General features: G+C 38.6%; 1 protein-coding gene across 11 annotated transcripts in view; it reads right to left on the reverse strand.

Moving 5' to 3' along the window:
• Positions 1-19,142, reverse strand: part of USP6NL (USP6 N-terminal like) — a 187,142-nt gene that overhangs the window by 123,707 nt on the left and 44,293 nt on the right. For 10 of the 11 annotated variants that reach the window (XM_019933241.3, XM_019933245.3, XM_073801538.1 and 7 more), the window contains exon 2: positions 3,096-3,182. Coding sequence is in view for 5 of the 11 variants with exons in the window: in XM_019933245.3 (XP_019788804.1) it covers positions 3,096-3,099 (4 nt within the window). In the remaining 6 variants the exon portion in view is untranslated. Of the gene's footprint in view, positions 1-3,095; positions 3,183-9,294; positions 9,313-19,142 lie in introns of those variants that run through there. The other variant, XM_073801539.1, reaches the window with a different exon arrangement.

The following is a 19,142-nucleotide window of genomic DNA, read 5'->3' on the forward strand; positions in this document are numbered from 1 at the left end:
AATGATTTCTTTCCATCACTACAGAAAATCAAGTTGGCAAGAAAGAAACTCAAAGTTTATTTCAAAGCGAGCAACGAAAGGGCTGAAAACTAAGAACAAAACTAGGCAAAGCAAATACTGCCTGTAACCCATCTTTTTAATTTACATCTAACAAAAATGTCTCTTTGTCAGAGGACTTTTTCCAGAATAAAATCTTAAGTTGTTCCCCTAACTGAAGTCCCTCAATAGTTCCTAAGCCCTGAGATATGAAGTCCAAACCTTCAGAAATGTACATGCCCCCGGACCCTGATTTCATCTCCTCCCCAGCTCTATATTCCAGAATGTTCAACTACTCAGTAACATCCTTGTATGGTCAAACCTTCATGCCTTTCTCCCAGTGCTCCCCTACTTGGAACGCTTTATCCTACACACACACTCTTTTCATGGGAGCAGCTCGAATTTCAACCTAAGAATAATAACACATGGAACAGCTACAGTTACCACATAGTAAGGATGTCACTTAGGAACCGTCAAATCCATGCACTATTTACTGAGCATTTACTCAGTGCCAGGAACTTACCACTAGGAATAAGTCTTTGCCCTTAAGGAGTTTACAGAACAGACGAAGATCAGAGTAAACAGGCCGCTGATTTTACTGGAGGACGACAGCTACTAGAGTGAGGCAAGCAGCATGCTCTGGAGGCACAGCCCCACGGGGCTCACCTAGCGAGTGAAGTGGTAATGGACGACGGGGAGGAACTCTAGGAAGCAGGGAACTAAGCAGAAACTGATTTATTTTTAAATCTTAAATGTGAAGTAAGGATTGGGGACTTCACTGTATTCCCAGTGGTTAAATGCCCAATGGCATTGTTCATGCTTTGCAGCTCCCTTTCTTCCCAACAAACACAGAGAAATTACAGATAAAATATGAAGACAAATGACCAAAAGGACATACCTATGCCCCCAAACATGTTAAACGTCTCCACAGATCAGAAATCTAACAGAAACACAACGTGTGAGCCTTGCTGAAGCCAGGAGGTCTGCTGAGCTCTGGGCCCCAAAGCAGGAAAAGGCAGCAGGCAGCTGATCCTCGGGGATTAACTATGGGTTGATCGTGTGGTGTAACAAGGGCTCCACAAGGGCTACGAGGGTCAGTAGCCAGGCTTTTTGCTCAAAACCAGGGACTGGGCTGGCACTCTTCCTTGATAGGAAACTAGACTGAAAAAGACTTCTGCTAACTGCACTCAGGCTACAGCTTAGGAAGCGGCTGACCTAATGCCAGCTGCCTCAGTGACTGAATCTGTGATATCCCCAACGTCACCATGGGACCGGGGCTCTGGTCCACTAACACAGACCTGATTCTGATCTGGGAACTCCAAAGCCAGGCAGAGACAACGGCAAATCTGCTAGACCAGCAGGGGAAATCACAAAGAGACAGAGAGACACACACACGCGCACACACACACACAGGAAAAAGAAAAAAGAAACTCCCATCAGAACTTGCCTGCAGAATTACAGAACATGATGAAAACACCAACAATATCAACAACTACACATAAACTCACTGCAGACAAGACAAAAATCATCAAATGATCTGAAAAAGACTTTAAAATAAGCATGTAAGAGATCTTCGAAGAGATAAATAACAACCAAAAAAATATTAAATACAAACGAGCAGAAATGAGAAATGAACTAGTAGATATAAAAAAAAAATTTTAATCTTGCAAATGAAGTATAACCATTGTAATTTATAGATAAATTGTTGGTGGTTCCGATACGTATCTTGGCTGCCTAGTAAGCCATCCCTCCCTCTGCTTTCACGCTCACAGGGCTCTGAGTTTTAGGGGGCAGTCGTGTTAGACACCAAGATTCAAAAATCAAAGACACCCTGTATTTGTCCTCAAAGAACTTGCCAGCTGTAACAGTGATCTACCAGACCACTAAGGTTACAACGCAGAACAAAATTTAGTTACATTTCCAAAAAAGGTAAGCATTTTTTAAACTAAAATGCTTAGTGTTCATGAAGTCATATTACCATCTTTACTAGAGTTGGCATTCTATGATAGGTAAACATTCTCACAAAACTTCATATGAATGGAGCTGACATAACCAAAGGTGCTTCTTTCCGAATCTGTATTTGAACTCATCTGGCAACTATCCTTGTTTATTCAAAGCACACCACCGAAAAAGTAACCCACTGAAAAGTCTCCAAAACCAAAGACCACTACCTGCAATATTACTTTTAGCAGAAAGCACTCAAAGATGTCACAATAACAGCTTCATTTTCACTTATCAACTGCCTGATTATTCAAACTGATGAGAAAAGCAACTCTATTCCTATTAAGGTAAATATAATTAATATAAATAACATGTGAAAAATTTTAAACTCTCTAATATTATATTCCAATAAGAAAATGCTCACTTCATCCCAAGGTTTCCATAATCAAAAAGCTGTACTCTAAAAGTACATCAGAACTGTCATAGGATCCCAGTCAGGATTAAATCTTAATTCTTTCCTCACTCTCTAAAAGTAAACAACACAAAATAGTAAAATCCAGTTCTGTTCACAAACAGAAGTGGAAAGGAATGACAGAAAATATTACACATACCATCCCCTCACAACTGAGCAGATAAAATCTATATCAAGACAGGTCTATAGGATAGACTTGGTTCCTTGATCCATCAAAGACATTGATAAAGAGATTTCTTTCTTTTTTTTGCTTAAATATAATATTAACCTATGTTACCCAATGATTAAATTTCACACAATAAAACCTCTGCTAATTATGGTCAACTGCAATTTTTTCCCTCTTCATATTTCCAAAAAGTCACTTTCCAATGGCTAGTCAACAGAAAAGTTTAGATAGTAGAACTAAACCAGCCAAGAAGCTAATGACACAGATATCCTCACCACACCTAACTTCTTAGAATAAATCAAACATCAATCTCCTCGTTTAAATACAGGCAAGTGCACAGTATTGGGCTGAACCAGATTATCCAATCTCTGATGAAGTAACATAATTCCAATCTGCTCAGTAACAATTTTTTTCTTTAAGGACAACACCGCAGATGCTCCTGAGAGGACTGAAATGATACACAGGAGGAAGGGCACTTACCCATGACTGGAGATGTCTTTGTACGTGGTCCCGATCAGGCACTACACCCAAATCTGCTGTCCAACGTTTCTCAGAGGAATACATGTCCTGGTCAGAAAACAAAGAGAAAGAAATCATATTTTCTAAAGGTCAGTGTTTAAAGTTTTCTAAAAGGAAATAAAAATAATTTACTTATAAAAATTTTCTATTTCTAAAAGAACCCCATGACGTCATCTAAATATAAAAAATTACCAATCTTCGGAATATCATGATTCTGCTCCTATTTTCCTTTTTCAGTAAGCCATTACCTCAAAAGCAAATAGTATGTCTAAAGGAGTTACCACACAGAAACTTATTAACATGTGCCCTTTGTCTTCAGTCCCTCCCCATCCCACCCCCACATAAATAAGTCATAGGAAGGAAGCACTCCATTGGGGGTAAATTAAGCATATCACGCGAGCTAAATGTATTCTGACTGCACACAGGTGATTTATATACACCATCAAATAAAGGTTACCAAAGTGATTGCTATGGACTTTCCCTTATAATGGGCAGTTTCCTCACTATAAAAGTAATATGGTTTCATTGTTTTAAAAAGCTGGAAACAGCAGCAAAGTAGAAAGAAAAAAAATTCTCTCACAGTACAATGCCACTACATCTACCCAACCATGTGGGGCATATCTCCTTTCCAGGAACTTTCTGTACATATTTTAAAAATACACTTTATAAATACTACATACAAAATTTTGTATTTGGTTCTTTTGAGTATAACGTAAAGCACCACCCTGCATTATTATAAATACAAACTTAACCCTCTGCCAAGATTTCCATTATAAATCTTCTTCTCTTGATAATATATTAAACAAAATGAGGCATAAAGTAATACTAATGCTACATTTAAACATAACCACAGATGCACAAATGCCTCCCCAAACCTAATACATGAAATTCCACAAACAAGGTAACATCAGATTCGATATAAAATTTACATTTGTGCTAAGTCATGTGTAGCTGCCTTCATAAACTGATAAGCTACTTCTCGTAATCACCAGAAGCGGTGATTACTTTCTAGATCAATTAAGAAAATAGCATAATACTAAGGACCTCTGCTTCTGAAACAGATTTCAGTTCAGGAACCATCTTTTGAAGAAACAATGCTTGCCCCATCTATAAAACATCTCTACTCATACTGTGTAATATACAAAAGAAGGATAAATTCACCGAACGGAAATTCTGGACGCCCAGCAGGGTCCACACGCTGTAATTAGTAGTGGCCTATCTCCGACGGGCTACCGCATAATCACCTAGCCCCCACCCCACACGCCCTCCTCTTCGTCTTGCAGCGGCTACTATTAAATGATTTCCATTTCCAGATAACCCAATTACCCCAAAGAAAATGAGAAGCTGTAGGGAAAATTCTAAAGCAACACATAATCCACGTGACGAAAGGGTCTCACAATGAATACACTTTCTTCCTGGTGCTTCGCCGAGTCTATTAGACTTGTTTCCCGGCCAGGAGACTAGGAGGTGGCACACGCTGCCCAGAGGAGCAAACTGACAGGTGGCCGAGGACGAGGGCCCCATGTCACAGAGACACAGAGGAAACTACCTGCTCACAGGGGCCCCGGGAGCTCACGCACTGCTCGCTCACACCTGTGAGGTCTTCTCTCTGCCCAGGGACTTCTCTCTTTGTTCATGCTTATATCAAGTTTTTTATCTTAATTTAAAATCCCTACATGGCAACATCAAAGCACTTTGTACTAAGTCATGCACCCCTCCTACCCACAGTTATAAACTGCCAGATAAAAACTTATTCAAGGATTGAAGTTCCTCATATATTAGTTTTCTCAGCACTAAAAAGAGTAACCTCAAAAAACCAGGATAATAAAACTTATAAACACTGGATTTATAACCTTACTATCTGAGGTGGTAAATGTACTTGACAAATATGCAACAATGCATGAGCTGGAATTAATGTCATGGAGTAGTTCTTAGAAAACACATTTTTAAATTACTTATAACTGAAGTCCTATGTTCAAGATTCTTTATGCTAATCACAGCTTTGAAATGCAGACCCTCCATCCCCAAGTAGGTGGTCACCAATTCTTTTCAGCAATGAGGCAGTTCAGAAGCACAAATGATAAAACTTTCAGATTCCCTTCCTCCTCCTCAAAATGCTACCAACCTGGACATACGAAGAAGAAAGAAGAAAACTCTTACTTGTTGTTTTTCACACCGTCTAAGAGGGAAAGAGTCTGTCTTAAATCCAGAGTTTCACGTAAAAGGCATTATTGGGATATTTCTGCAAAATCTGGCTTTTCAACGCACTTTCCAGGAACTTGAGCCACTGCTGTTTATTTTCAGCAAAGAATTTATCCTCATGCTAACCTACTATGGGTTCTTTCAAGTGGTTCCTCCAACTTTTGTGATAACACTTGATATGCACAAGTGGTAATGCTACAGCAGGCCTCCTTAGGCCCGCTGACACCCATCCTGACAGGGAACTCAAGGATCAGTTAAAGGAAAGAAACTCCACCATATCCTTTTCTTTACTGCAGGCACTAAACATGACCTAAAAATAATCCCTGTCACTTTTTTTATTGTTTTGTTTTGTTTTTTGGGGTTTTTTTTTTTTGCGGTACGCGGGCCTCTCACTGCTGTGGCCTCTCCCATTGCGGAGCACACAGGCCCTGGACACGCAGGCTCAGCGGCCATGACCCACAGGCCCAGCCACTCCGCGGCATGTGGGATCCTCCCGGACCAGGGCACGAACCCTCGTTCCCTGCATCGGCAGGCGGACTCTCAACCACTGCGCCACCAGGGAAGCCCACTTTTTTAATATTTATTTTTATTTAGTTTATTTATTTGGTTGCGCTGGGTCTTGACTGCAGTAGGGGTGCTCCTTAGTTGCGACTCACAGGCTCCTTAGTTGCAGCTTGCCGGCTCCTTAGTTGCAGCACGTGGCCTCCTTAGTTGTGGCATGCGAACTCTTAGTTGTGGCACACATGTGGGATCTAGTTCCCCAACCAGGAATCAAACCCGGGCCCCCTGCATTGGGAGTGCAGAGTCTTATCCACTGTGCCACCAGAGAAGTCCCTCCTGTCACTTTTAGTCAGTTAAAACCTACGGAAGTATTTAAAAGGATTTCTGGTTTTATAACACCAGATCATCTATTCTAAAACTAGCTCAAAAGTCCCACTTTTAAATTATTTTAAAACTTAAATTTAATAGAATTATAAACCACAACATACAGTAGCACATTCTATTGTTTCTAATGATATTCTGTCTGGAGATCAAATTAACATTAATTTATTTCATTGTACAATAACTTCTACAAAGAAAATACACAAAGATTCCCAATCTCTACTAAAAGCTAATGTAATCTCCATTTTTAATCTCATCACAAATTATAATTTTAAAAAATCAAATTTAATCTTGAAGATATTATGCTAAGTGAAATAAGCAAGTCATAATAGGACAAGTACTCTATGATTTCACATGTATGAGGGACCTAGAGAAGTCAAATTCACACAGACAGAAAGTAGAATGGTGGCTGCCAGGGGCTGGAGGAACGGAAAATGGGGAGTTAGTGTTTAATGGGTGAAGAGTTTCATTTTGGGAAGATGAAAAAAGTTCTGGAGATGAATGGTGATGGCTGTACATTAATGTGAATGTACTTAATGTACCTGAACTGTACACTTTAAAATAGTTAAAATGGTAAATCTTACGTGTATTTTACTACAATAAGAAATAGAAACGTAAAAAAAGAATCAGTTACCTATGGTTTCGAAAGGGTAAGCAAATCCTGAAGTAACAGAAATTACAAAGAATTTAGACTTTTTAATTCATAAATACTAAAAACCAACTGCATGTTTCTAATATTTGGCTATAAGAGAAAAAGAAGTGTCTACGTGAGAAATAGCTAGGACTCATTACTTAGATTTTTTAAAAAATCCCTACAACTAAATTACTAACACACGCTCCTGCTAAATCCAGGACGATTTAGCTGTTCCCCCAATACCAACATTCACTATGATCTCTTAAACTCATTTGGTTTATTTCCATCCATTTTCAAAATATTTTTCCTTCTAAATACGTGTATACTTTTTCATTCATGCACTCTTGTATACATAAAACACTGACACCAAGAAGCTGAAGATTATGCGTAAGACTTTAAAAACTTTACCCACAGTTCTATTTTTATCATCTTTAAAAATTTTGTAGAATAAGGACAAAGTAATTATTTAATTAATTCTTTCTCATAATTTTTAATTTCACGGTCAGTTTCTATCTAAAGAATTCCCACCACTCTGCTATGAACTTTCCAATGTTTATCATTCAAGATAAGTACTTCAGGGCTTCCCTGGTGGCGCAGTGGTTGAGAGTCTGCCTACTAATGCAGGGGACACGGGTTCGAGTCCTGGTCTGGGAGGATTCCGCGTGCTGAAGAGCGGCTAGGCCCGTGAGCCACAACTACTGAGCCTGCGCGTCTGGAGCCTCTGCTCCGCAGCGGGAGAGGCCGCAATAGTGAGAGGCCCACACACCGCGATGAAGAGTGGTCCCTGCTTGCCACAACTAGAGAAAGCCCTCGCACAGCAATGAAGACCCAACACAGCAAAAATAAATAAATAAACTAACTCCTACCCCCAACATCTTCTTTAAAAAAAAAAATAGATAAGTACTTCACTAACTAATAAAATAAAGCTGTAAGAGACTTCCCTTTCTGCAATTCTTGTGTCCAAACGGCTTGAGAACCCTTTTGCTACATGACACCTAAAAATGCTTGATAAAAATATAAGAATTATCCTTTTGAATGCATAGCAAAGCTCACAAGCAACTAAGGGATGTCCTCAGAGACCAAAAAAGTAAACAGGAGCACAAATAGAGAGTGGAAGGTGGGCAATGATGCCAGCAACTGCTCTAGAGGCACGGACAATCCCCTATAACCAAGCTGTACTGTCTAATACTGAGCCACTAGCCACATGTAGCTTTTTAATTTTAAATTAATTTAAAGCATCTAAAATTTAAAATTCAGTTCCTTTGTCACACTAGCCACATTTCAAAGGTGACTACTGGCTATCATATTAGCACAGATATATAATATTTCCATTATCATGGAAAATTCTATTGGATAATGCTGAAGAGATTTCAGTGTTAACAGTCATGCATGGGACAAAGCAAAAGCTTCATACTACACAACATGGGAAGTCAGACTAAAGATAAGCACTTAAAGCCTGGTCCCTGAAGAACTAAATCTTCAATAAAAAAGAATAAACTATGAAAAAACAATCTACCGCAAACAGAGACTAGAGAAAAATTCTCCCCTGCGTCTAGGCTTATTGGTGTTTTGGGAGGAGAAGGGGACTATTCCCTGGAAGTTTGCAACCAAAACCAACCTTCACACAGGTATCAAGTTCAAATCCATACTACTTGTACATTGTGAAAATCTCAAGCCTAGAAATTAAGTGGCCCTGGGTTGACAGTGTCCTCAATTGCAATTCTTCTCTGGGAGAAAGCACTCTTAACCCAGGTCTCGTAAGAATTTCCACAGATAAAGTTACCATAAAAACAAGTTCAAATTGTAAAACTAAGGATAATAAGCAAGATACAACAGAAATAAGTATATAATTCACGATTTTTTTTTAAAAAGAGGGTGGGGCTTCCCTGGTGGCGCAGTGGTTGAGAGTCTGCCTGCCGATGCAGGGCACACGGGTTCGTGCCCCGGTCCGGGAAGATCCCACATGCCGCAGAGCGGCTGGTCTCGTGAGCCATGGCCGCTGAGCCTACGCATCCGGAGCCTGTGCTCCGCAACGGGAGAGGCCACAGCAGTGAGGCCCATGTACCGCCAAAAAAAAAAAAAAAGAAGAAGAAAAGCAAGAGAATGCTGGATCCCAGAGTTTCTGGGGACAGGAGTAAGATAGAGGAGGAGTTGTAGGGAGGTGTGAGCCAAGACGGTAGTGCTAGCATTCTACCACTTAACCTGAGGGAGGGGACAGTACAAATATCATTCTATTAGACCTTACATAACATTACATATAGTCCTTCGTATGAATATATATTTTATTATGAAAAAGCAAAACTTTTCCAACAAAATTCAGAAATGAAATGATTATAAATAAAACTGACAACATATGTTAAGTAATCACATGTATAAAAGAGTTAAATGCATTTATAATCTTTAAGTCATAATTAAGAGACGGAAAGAGTTGTAGTGACTCACATTCTTTTTTTTTAATTAATTAATTTATTTTTTATTTTATTTATTTTTGGCTGCGTTGGGTCTTCATTGCTGCGCATGGCCTTTCTCTAGTTGTGGTGAGTGGGCGCTACTCTTCGTTGCAGTGTGTGGGCTTCTCATTGCAGTGGCTTCTCTTGTTGCGGAGCACGGGCTCTAGGTGCGTGGGCTTCAGTAGTTGTGGCACGTGGGCTTCAGTAGTTGTGGCTCGCAGGCTCTAGAGCGCAGGCTCAGTAGTTACGGCACACGGGCTTAGTTGCTCCGCGGCATGTGGGAACTTCCCGGACCAGGGCTCAAACCCGTGTCCCCTGCCTTGGCAGGCGGATTCTTAACACTGTGCCACCAGGGAAGCCCTGACTCACTTATTCTTTAAGAGAAAGAGACAAATACAAGTGATAGCCAGGTCCACTATAAAATGCAAGAGGGAATTTACATGAAAAAACTGATGATTATACATTAACCAAACGTAGAAGCAGCTAGCCTTCCCAAAGAGCTGTGTCATTTGTGCATCTGCTCTTAGCTATCTGATCACTGAAGATTCTGATCTCACCTTCACAGCTGTATAATACAAGTTCATTTTCTAGTAGAAATTCCTAGGTCCTGTTTTGCTGAATTGCCATGCATTGAACTACCATCCCAAGAAAAAGCTTAAGAAAATTGTCTTAATTGAAGCATTATTTGTAACAGAAAAAAAAAAGTATAAACAACTTAAATGTGCAATAATAAGGGACTGACTAAATGAATTGTTAATTTATATGTAATGGAGTCTCATGCATCCATTTAAAAAACATCGCAAAGAAATTTAATGACAGTGAGTGAATGAATGCTCTCCAATGTGCTTTGTGCCACTTTCTCACAATCAGCAAGAAGTATCAGAAATGATGCCTCAACCAACTTAAATGTATTTCCCCAAAGGCTTATAAACCAATACTTAAAGTGATTAATGTTCAATTTTTAAATTTAAAATGAACAGATAATATAAAAATTTACTATTCATTCAATAAATATTTACTGAGCAGCTATTATGAGCCAGACAGCGTTCTAGGCTCTGCATACACAGCCACGAACAAAACAAATACCCCAACCTCGTGGAACTCACACCCTAGCAATTCTAGTACCTTCCCTTCTTAATTCAGATGTACAGTTCATTAGTTCAAATAAATATGTCAGGGCAGATTCCAGGGTACTGTCTTCTCATGCCAGATAAAGAAAACTTTAGTTAATATTTAAAGTCATTATTCATTGACATGGATGGTCTCACCACTGTACTTTCACAATTCTTGAGCTTTCTATAAAGAATGCTCTTTCTGCAGTTTACACCCCCTGAAACACAATGCTGAATTCCCATGGCTTTCAGTATTTTCCCTGCTCAAGAGAAGTAAAGCAAATCTTCTATCCCAGGTAGAGTAGAAGGTTTATTTACCCCACTCACTCAATCAACAAAGTACTTCCTGCTAATAAGATCAGAGAAGGAGATGGGCAAAATGAGAAATCCTTCGGTTTCCTAGGCTTGTTTACACGTGTATGTTAATGAAGCATCAGATAAGAACCAGGTCTGATTTCCCCCTCTACAGGTAGAATTTAAGTTAGGTTTCCAGAAGGACTTATCGAATTCTAGTAGCTTTACACTGGTCAACGCGTCAACTTCTAGGTATCAGGAAAACAAATGTCTTTCCCAAGGCTTCCTTTCCTATCTCAGCTACAGAGACGCAGGGCCTTTCAAAAGCAGCTTATAATTTGCTTACATGTCACATTTGCCTAACGTACTTGATACATCCTACCAGAACTAAGCATAATGCCTGAGATCTACAGATAAAAGCTAGAATGAAGGGTACAGTATCTCTGATTTTCAGGGGCCTGGCTTCATTTAAAAAGTCAATTAAAAATTACATACAGCTAAGTATAATATAAGCACTGCTGCAGACACTATGAGGACTAAAAAGTAGACAGGATTCCAGGCTCAACTTTAAGGAATTTACATCTAGTTGGATTCTAAACACAAGAATGTATCCATCCATCCATTCAATAAATACTAATTCAGCTCTACAACACGTAAAAACTTCTCAAAGGGCTTGAGATACAGCAATCGAGACAAACCTGATCCCAGCCACCCTGCCGTTAACAGAACATAGTCAGGACAAAAGTCCTAAAGAAGATGGGAGTCAAGGGCTTCAGCTCATGCAAAGGCCCTATACTGAGTTAAAATGAGTAAATGTATGGGCAAAAAAATGTAAATGTATACAGGTAAAAAGAGGAAAATTCATGTAAGATGTCAATAAAATTGGAATTCAGCAAGCTGATGGCAGAATGTAAGAAAATCACTCAACATACAGCAAGTCCAAGATGAAAGTGGTCCAGCTCTGCCATTAACCAGCTCTAGGAATGCAGATCAAGTCACTTCACTTCTCTGAGCCTTGGTTCCTTTATCCATAAAATGAGAAGTTAGCTTTTTCAACCTGGCTACCACTCAAGACTGTCAAGGGATTATGCATGACAAAAAAAAATGCTTTCATAAACTAAATATCTCATATATTTGACACACGCATGAGCATGGATCCATTTTTGGTCTTATTATAAAATAAAGGAATTGAAACATAATTTTTAAGTTCTCTTTCTAGCACTGTAAGGTTTGTGACCTAAAAACTAATTTTAGATCAATGGATAACTAAGAAAGGTTCTAACTTCCTCAGCATTATAAGTAGACTCAATTAATAAATTATTGCAATAAACCAAGTATGAGCTGAAAAAAACTGGTCTAAAATGTTGGTTATGTTTTAAAAAGCGGGGGGGATGGCAGATTCAAAGGGCACTTGGAAGAAAGTCAAGATGACTACTAACAGTGAAGTAATCAAAGGTAATTCTAAATTCAAAGGGAGAATCCAGATGATATTCTTTTGGCAATCCTCAGTGATGGCAGATCATCAACTTTGTAGGAAAAAGTTTTTGTAAAAGAAAAATATTGGGCTTCCCTGGTGGCGCAGTGGTTAAGAGTCTGCCTGCCAATGCAGGGGACATGGGTTCAAGCCCTGGTCCGCGAAGATCCCACATGCCGTGGAGCAACTAAGCCTGTGCACCACAACTACTGAACCTGTGCTCTGGAGCCCGCAATCCACAACTGCTGAAGCCAGCGCGCCTAGAGCCTGTGCCCTGCAACAAGAGACGCCGCTGCAATGAGTATCCCGCACACCGCAACGAAGAGTAGCCCCCGCGCGCAGCAACGAAGACCCAACGCAGCCAAAAATTAAAACAAATAAATTAATTTTTTTTAAATAGTGAAATGTCTGGAAGGGCATATTTCTTAAAAAAAAAAAAAAAAAGAAAAGAAAAGAAAAATATTTCCCAAGCAAGTCTGGTGAAGGAGCTTAGAATTCAAACTGATAATAAAATGTGATATAAATTGATGATGAATAGGGTTTCATATCTCTAAAAAGCAATTTCTAAAAAGAAATTTCTCTTCAGCAACTAATGTAGTCTACTAATGGTAACTAATTTGAATACATATTCTAAAATGCTGCTTTCAAAATGAGTCTATTACTTCACAACCACATTATCCTACTTAGCCTCTATTTTCTAATAACTAATCATCAGCTGGGAAAGTAAAACACAAACACATGAAAGTTACATAAAAGACAAAATAAGGGACCTGCATTTCCGACAAAACTAAACCACATATTACACACCAACCTTAAAGACAAAAACCTAGACCAAAATATATATATATATAAATGTATATATAAAGTATATTTTTTAATTATTAAAAATATTAGAGGGTAAAAATTGGTACAACAACTTTGAAAAACTGGTAGTAACTCCAAGAGCTAAATATTTATCTACCTATTACTCAACAATTCCATTTCTAGGGATACTTCCAAAAGAAAGGAGTCCATACGTCCAACAAAATACATGTATAAGAATGTTCATAGCAGCTTTATTATAACAGCCCAAAGCTGGAAATAATGCAAATGCCTATTAAAAGTAGAATGGAGAAATAAATTGTGATACATTCGTATGTTAGGTTACTACTATGACAGACAGTATTTTCCAATAACAGTCACTGTAATATTTCTCAACTCACATGTTGTTCCAGAACCTTGCATCTCTCATCAACAGGTTTCTGCTCTCTCTAAACCTGGGTCGGTCCCTAACAGGTGATCTAGCGTCCATCTGGCTCTCCACATCCCCCCCTCCCTGGGCTGCCTGTGCAGGACGACCGCCCTGGCAACCGGCCACCACCCAGTGACAAACTCAGGCCACCTAAGATGCTCTATCATCAACCACCAGCTGTGGGGGCAAACGTTCAAATAACGTTAGGCCCAGCCTTCGAGCTGCCCTACTTGAAACTAAATGAAGCAGAGACAAGCGTTGCCCAAACTGCAGTTTTGTGACAAACATAAATGTTGTCATTGTTTAAGTCACTGAGTTTTGAAGCAATTTTTTTTGAGGCCACAGTAAACTAGAAAAAGTGCAGAGCAATAAAAAAGAAACACTACTGCCACTTGCAACAACATAGCTGCATCTCACTGATAAAATACTATGTTGAATGAAACAAGCCAGACAAGAGAGTACATATTGTATGATACCATTTTGACGAAAAACTAGAAAACTTCTATGGTGAGAGAAAACTGAGTAGTTGTTACTTGAGGTAAGGGAGGAAGGTGGCATGGATTGGGAAGGAGTGTGACAGAGCCTACCGCGGTGGCAAAAATATTCTATACGTTAAACTGGGTGTGATTATATACTTAATTACATTTATAAAAATTCTTCAGGGTATACATTTAAGATTAGTGCATATTATTATATGTATATTACACCTTAATTTTTAAAAGGTGGGGAGAGGTGGGGCGATCAAAGAGCTAACAAGATAATGAGGAATTACCAGCCACAGTCTAAGAAGAGGAATCCAAAATGGGGACCATGGTACCCTGGGGCTTCTTTCCTTCCGGAAGTGTTTGCCCAATCAAGGGAGGTGCCTGAGAGGCTAAAATGCACTTAGGCAGCCTTGCAACCTAGGAAGACAACATGTCAGAGTACAAGAGCCACCAAGGGAGCCATCCCGTGCTTTGGAGTAAGACTTCAAAAAGCTGAATTCCAGAAGAAAGAATAACACAAAGGTAAACTAAACCAGCCTTTGCACAGACGCTAAAAAAAAATCTCAATTTGGATCAAGGTGATCCTAAGTGCCTGGCAAAAGCAACAGAAAAATCCTTATCTAAATCTATAATTACTTCTAGAAATAATTTTTCAAATACAATGAACAGTACACAATCAAAGATGAGCAGGCATACAAGGAGATGAGACTCCTTGAGAAATACCAGACGACAGAAAAAACCAGCAGGACTCTGGGACAGAGTTACATGCTTACTCTGTCCACAGAGATATATGCAAAGCTTGAACATTTTGATAGGGAATTAGTAACTATAAAAGCGGCATAGCAGATTTTAAAAAGAACCAAACTGATATTCTAGAATGAAAAACACAATAACCAAAATTAAGAACCCAGAGAATGAACACATTTAAGACCAAATTAGACAGAGATGAAGACTAACTTAGTAAACCGGAAGATAGGCCAGAAGAAAATGTCCAGAAAAAAAGAAAAAAATAGAAAACCTAGAAGACAGGTGAAATACACAGTGGAGTCAGTGAGACCTAACACTGGAACCGAAGTCCCAGAAAGATTAAGCATGAGAAATGGGGAGAAGCAATATTTTAAGAGATGACAGCTGAAAACTACCCAAGACTGATGAAAGACATCAGGTAACAGCATTAACACGTATACGCCCAAGCAAGAAAAGGAAGGGGGGGGGGTGAGGGGCGGGGGAGGGAGAGGACATCATCTTAAATAAAATCTGAAAGACAAAAAGAAAATCTTAAAAATAGCCTGAGAAAGAAACAAGCTGCTTCTCAATAGAAATAAGGATTATAGAATAATCTCTTCTTCAAAGAACTAATATACAAATATATGTACGTATGTATCTCCAATCTATAATTCTATACCTAGCAAAATGTATCTTTCAAGAATGTAGGTGAAATAAAAACATTCTTAGACAAACTAAGAGACTGAAAATTTTTCAACACTAAATCCACTCTAAAGAAAATACTAAAGGGTATTCTGTAGGCAGATGGAAAATTGTTTCAGAAGGAAGGTCAGTATCACAAGAAGGAATAAAGGAAAAGAAAGACAGTTAAGTCTAACTGAATAATAATGGTACAAAACAACAGAAATAGGTCTTTGGGGTATAATACATATATGCATTTAAAAACATGATAACAATGAAATAGGTTCAAAAAATAGGAAAGAAATTGACTTACATGTTTTTAAAGGCCTTAACATTATCTGGCAAAAGCGTGAAAGTCTCAATTAATGCTACACTTTGATAAGTAGAGAAAAGATTAGAGTTTCTTAGGCAAATACTAAAGAGTAAAAGAATATATAATCCCAAGCTAATAAAAAAGGAGGAAATGGAATAATTATTTTTTAAAATCAATCCAAAACAAATCTAGAAAGAGAAAACGAACATGGAACAGGTGAGATGCTTAATTTTTAACCATTAATATCAAGTTATCTGCCAATTCATTTTTATGAGCCATCAGCAAAATACACAGAAATATCTAGCCCCCACTCACATACCTAAACTTTGTAAATTTTAACCTCCACATCTATTCCATTTTTTTCCATTGTCACTGACTTTTCAAAGTCTTATTTCACCTTATCTTTTCTTATGTAACTGCAGATATGCTAACAAGCATTAAAACATCCAAAAGCCAAACAAAAAGAAACAGGAACAAAAAATCCAGAGAACCAACTGGCTTATAAATGCTGCATTAGTTCCGCAGTAAAATACTAATTTGCCATTACTGATCTATATAATAGTACTAACCAAAATTAATGTATTAAGAAGCTTAAAATGATATTCTTTCACTTATTTCATGAAAAACATTGCTCTAATATTTTTTAATTCACTTGTTAATTCAGTGAAGGGAAATCCCAGGATAAAATTAAAACTTCTTCTACACTAGTATCAATGTCAGCAAGACACAGGTGCAACATATACCTCTATCAGAGAATAACTAAATAATCTCTTTAGAGCCAAAGATACTTAACCAAACAAGCTATAAAACTCCAGAGTCACTCTTGAGCGTCCTATAAGCAAATGAAATTACCTGCCACTTACTAATTTTTTTTTTAATTTTACAGTGGATTGCTACTTGCATTTTGTGAGGAGGAGATATTTTAAATAAGGGGGGTCTAAGCTCTTCCAAGGGAAAATACTATCAAAATTAAATCAAAACACTACACTCATATTATACAGCATCTCGCTAAAGAAATCAAAGAACCTTTTATTTACCACTTAACAGATATAAGAACTATCAAGTAACCGGTGCCAGAGTTATAAAAGTAGACACAAAGTATGCAGACTCATCTCCAGTCTAGCGAGGTGAGAGTCATCTAGACTAACTCCCTTTCTACAAAGGCTGAGCCACCTCTGTTCTCACCTGGTTTAGATGATGCGAGCACGGGGCCAAGAGCCTACCTTCCCTCCACAACTAACAGTGGTGGCGTATGTGCCACAGAGGGAACTAACACACAAGCATTCTCTTCAGGGACCGTGTACGCGCTCTCTCTCATACTCAAAGTGTCCCACCCTCCCACTTGCCCTTTCCACCTGCCATCTTCTCCTCATCCTTCAGGTCTTACCAGCCACTTCCTCAGGACAGCTTGCCCTGCCACTCCCAATCAAGTTAGGTTCCCTGGTGACAGGTTTTATAGCTCCCTGTACTTTACTTCAAAGGACTGATCCCTCCTGTTGTTGAAAACAAGGTACCTAACACAAGGTCATGGATACAATAAGGCACTCAAGAAATATTTGTTGAATAAACAAACAAGTGTGAATTTATGATCCCCCCCCCCATTTTACAAAGAAACAAGCTTTAAAAAATTAAGTTATCTGCATGAAATACCATAACCTGGAAATGGCAGAGACCAGACCAGCTGAGACTCCAAGTTTATGACTCTAATTCCCGTGCTCTAATGCCCATGTACTATAAGGAAGTGTGCTAGAAGTCATATTTCTTTCAAATGTATATTATTTTTGTATTGACTTCCACTGTACAAATTGAGACACTTTCTAAAGGAAAAAAAATGAGACACTAAATATAAGGAAATCATATCTAACAATGCAATATGCCTTTCAAAAATCACACTGAAGGGACAAACTATACCTTTCTGGGAATAAATGGTCTGAGTATTGTTGGTGTAACAATACCATTGTGCTAAAGCGAAACAAGGATGGTTGAAGTGAAATTGCAAACATAAACCAGAAAATGTAATCACTTGCCACTTTCTAACTGAAGCAGCAATTCCTAAAGTTTTGGTATTGTGGCTAAGTTTTTTTGCCAGCTTCAAACTGCCTTAACATTCCTAGCATTTACAAATCAAAGTAATTTTGTTTCATTACAACTTGCCACTAGCTTAAATTTACTGGCCTCTTTTTCATCTTCACCATCTTCACTAGCTACAAAAGGTAACAGTAACCTGAGAGAGATGCAACATGAAGGCAAAGCCTGACACACAACCTCTGCCTGGCACTGGAAGTCCAACTTGGATCTGCCATGCCAGGAAGTTGTCTTGGTTCCCAAGGATGACCAGCCAATTAACAGATGGTGCCAAGATATGGGGATGTATGTATAGTTGATTCACTTTTTTATACAGTAGAAACTAACACACCACTGTAAAGCAATTATACTCCAATAAAGATGTTTTAAAAAAACAGATGGTGCCAAAGCCGACACTTCTACTTACTGGCTTGTTTAACCAATGGCAGCTGTCCTCCAGAGGAGCTATTTCATGTCAAAACAATGTTACGACTGGTAATGAGCTATTCTCACCAGAAACAAGGATGCCAGAGAGTCAGACAGACTAGCTAAAAACAGTAAGTAGGCACCAACAGCAAGGCTCAGGGCCCAAGTTCTTAATGTTTGGGAAATGATGCTTCTTTGAATGCCCTTGTGACACCTCAGTGATTCTTTAAATAGGTAATCAGCAAAGGAATTTCTCTTAACTCAGAATACCTGTACTTGGAATTAAGGCTCTGGTTTTCCTTTTTAAATTAATTTATACCTTTATTAGTGTAGCTTTTTTCTCATATTTTGACATATTTCAGTTACCTATGTGGAATATAACATAGGTCAACAACATCCACTTTAAGTAATAAACTAGACTATGTTTACAGACTTTGCTATAAAAAAAACAGCAAGCCCAGAAACGTTTTTCTTTATTTTCGGGTCTGACAGAGTGAGAAATAAAAGCAAATAAACCACTGTCCATTTGATGCTGGCTAATTTGATTCTTGTTAAGATGACTGCACAAAAGAAAAAAGTACCCTGACTTCCCTGTAACAGAACTTCTCATAGATTCAACATGTGAGGGAGTTGGCCAGGGTCATATCTAAAGTTTTGTCCAACTTCTCTGTGCTACGAAACATTAAATATCTATCCCAAAGACTTACTTCTATTTATAAATGAATTAATACAGGCTTGAAATCACTTTCTTCCAACAAACAAAATATTTAAGACCATGTCCCCACTTTTTTTCTATGTGTCACCTTATTTCCAATGACTGGGTATTGCCCCAATTCAAAACTCCTTCCCAGTCCCGTAAGGGACTCATTTAACTCAGGTTGAAATCTACTGACTAAAAAGCATCCGTGGATTAAAATGAAGGGGGGCGCGGGCAGACTTTAATCTTCAATTTCTAGAAATGTCCACCCGTGGATTCATAGACTCTTCACATTTCTTGGCATTAAAATACCTGCGAGTAACCATTCTGCCGCATC

The sequence above is a fragment of the Tursiops truncatus genome, chromosome 2 (genome assembly GCF_011762595.2).
Source record: "Tursiops truncatus isolate mTurTru1 chromosome 2, mTurTru1.mat.Y, whole genome shotgun sequence".
Classification (NCBI taxonomy): Eukaryota; Metazoa; Chordata; class Mammalia; order Artiodactyla; family Delphinidae; genus Tursiops; species Tursiops truncatus.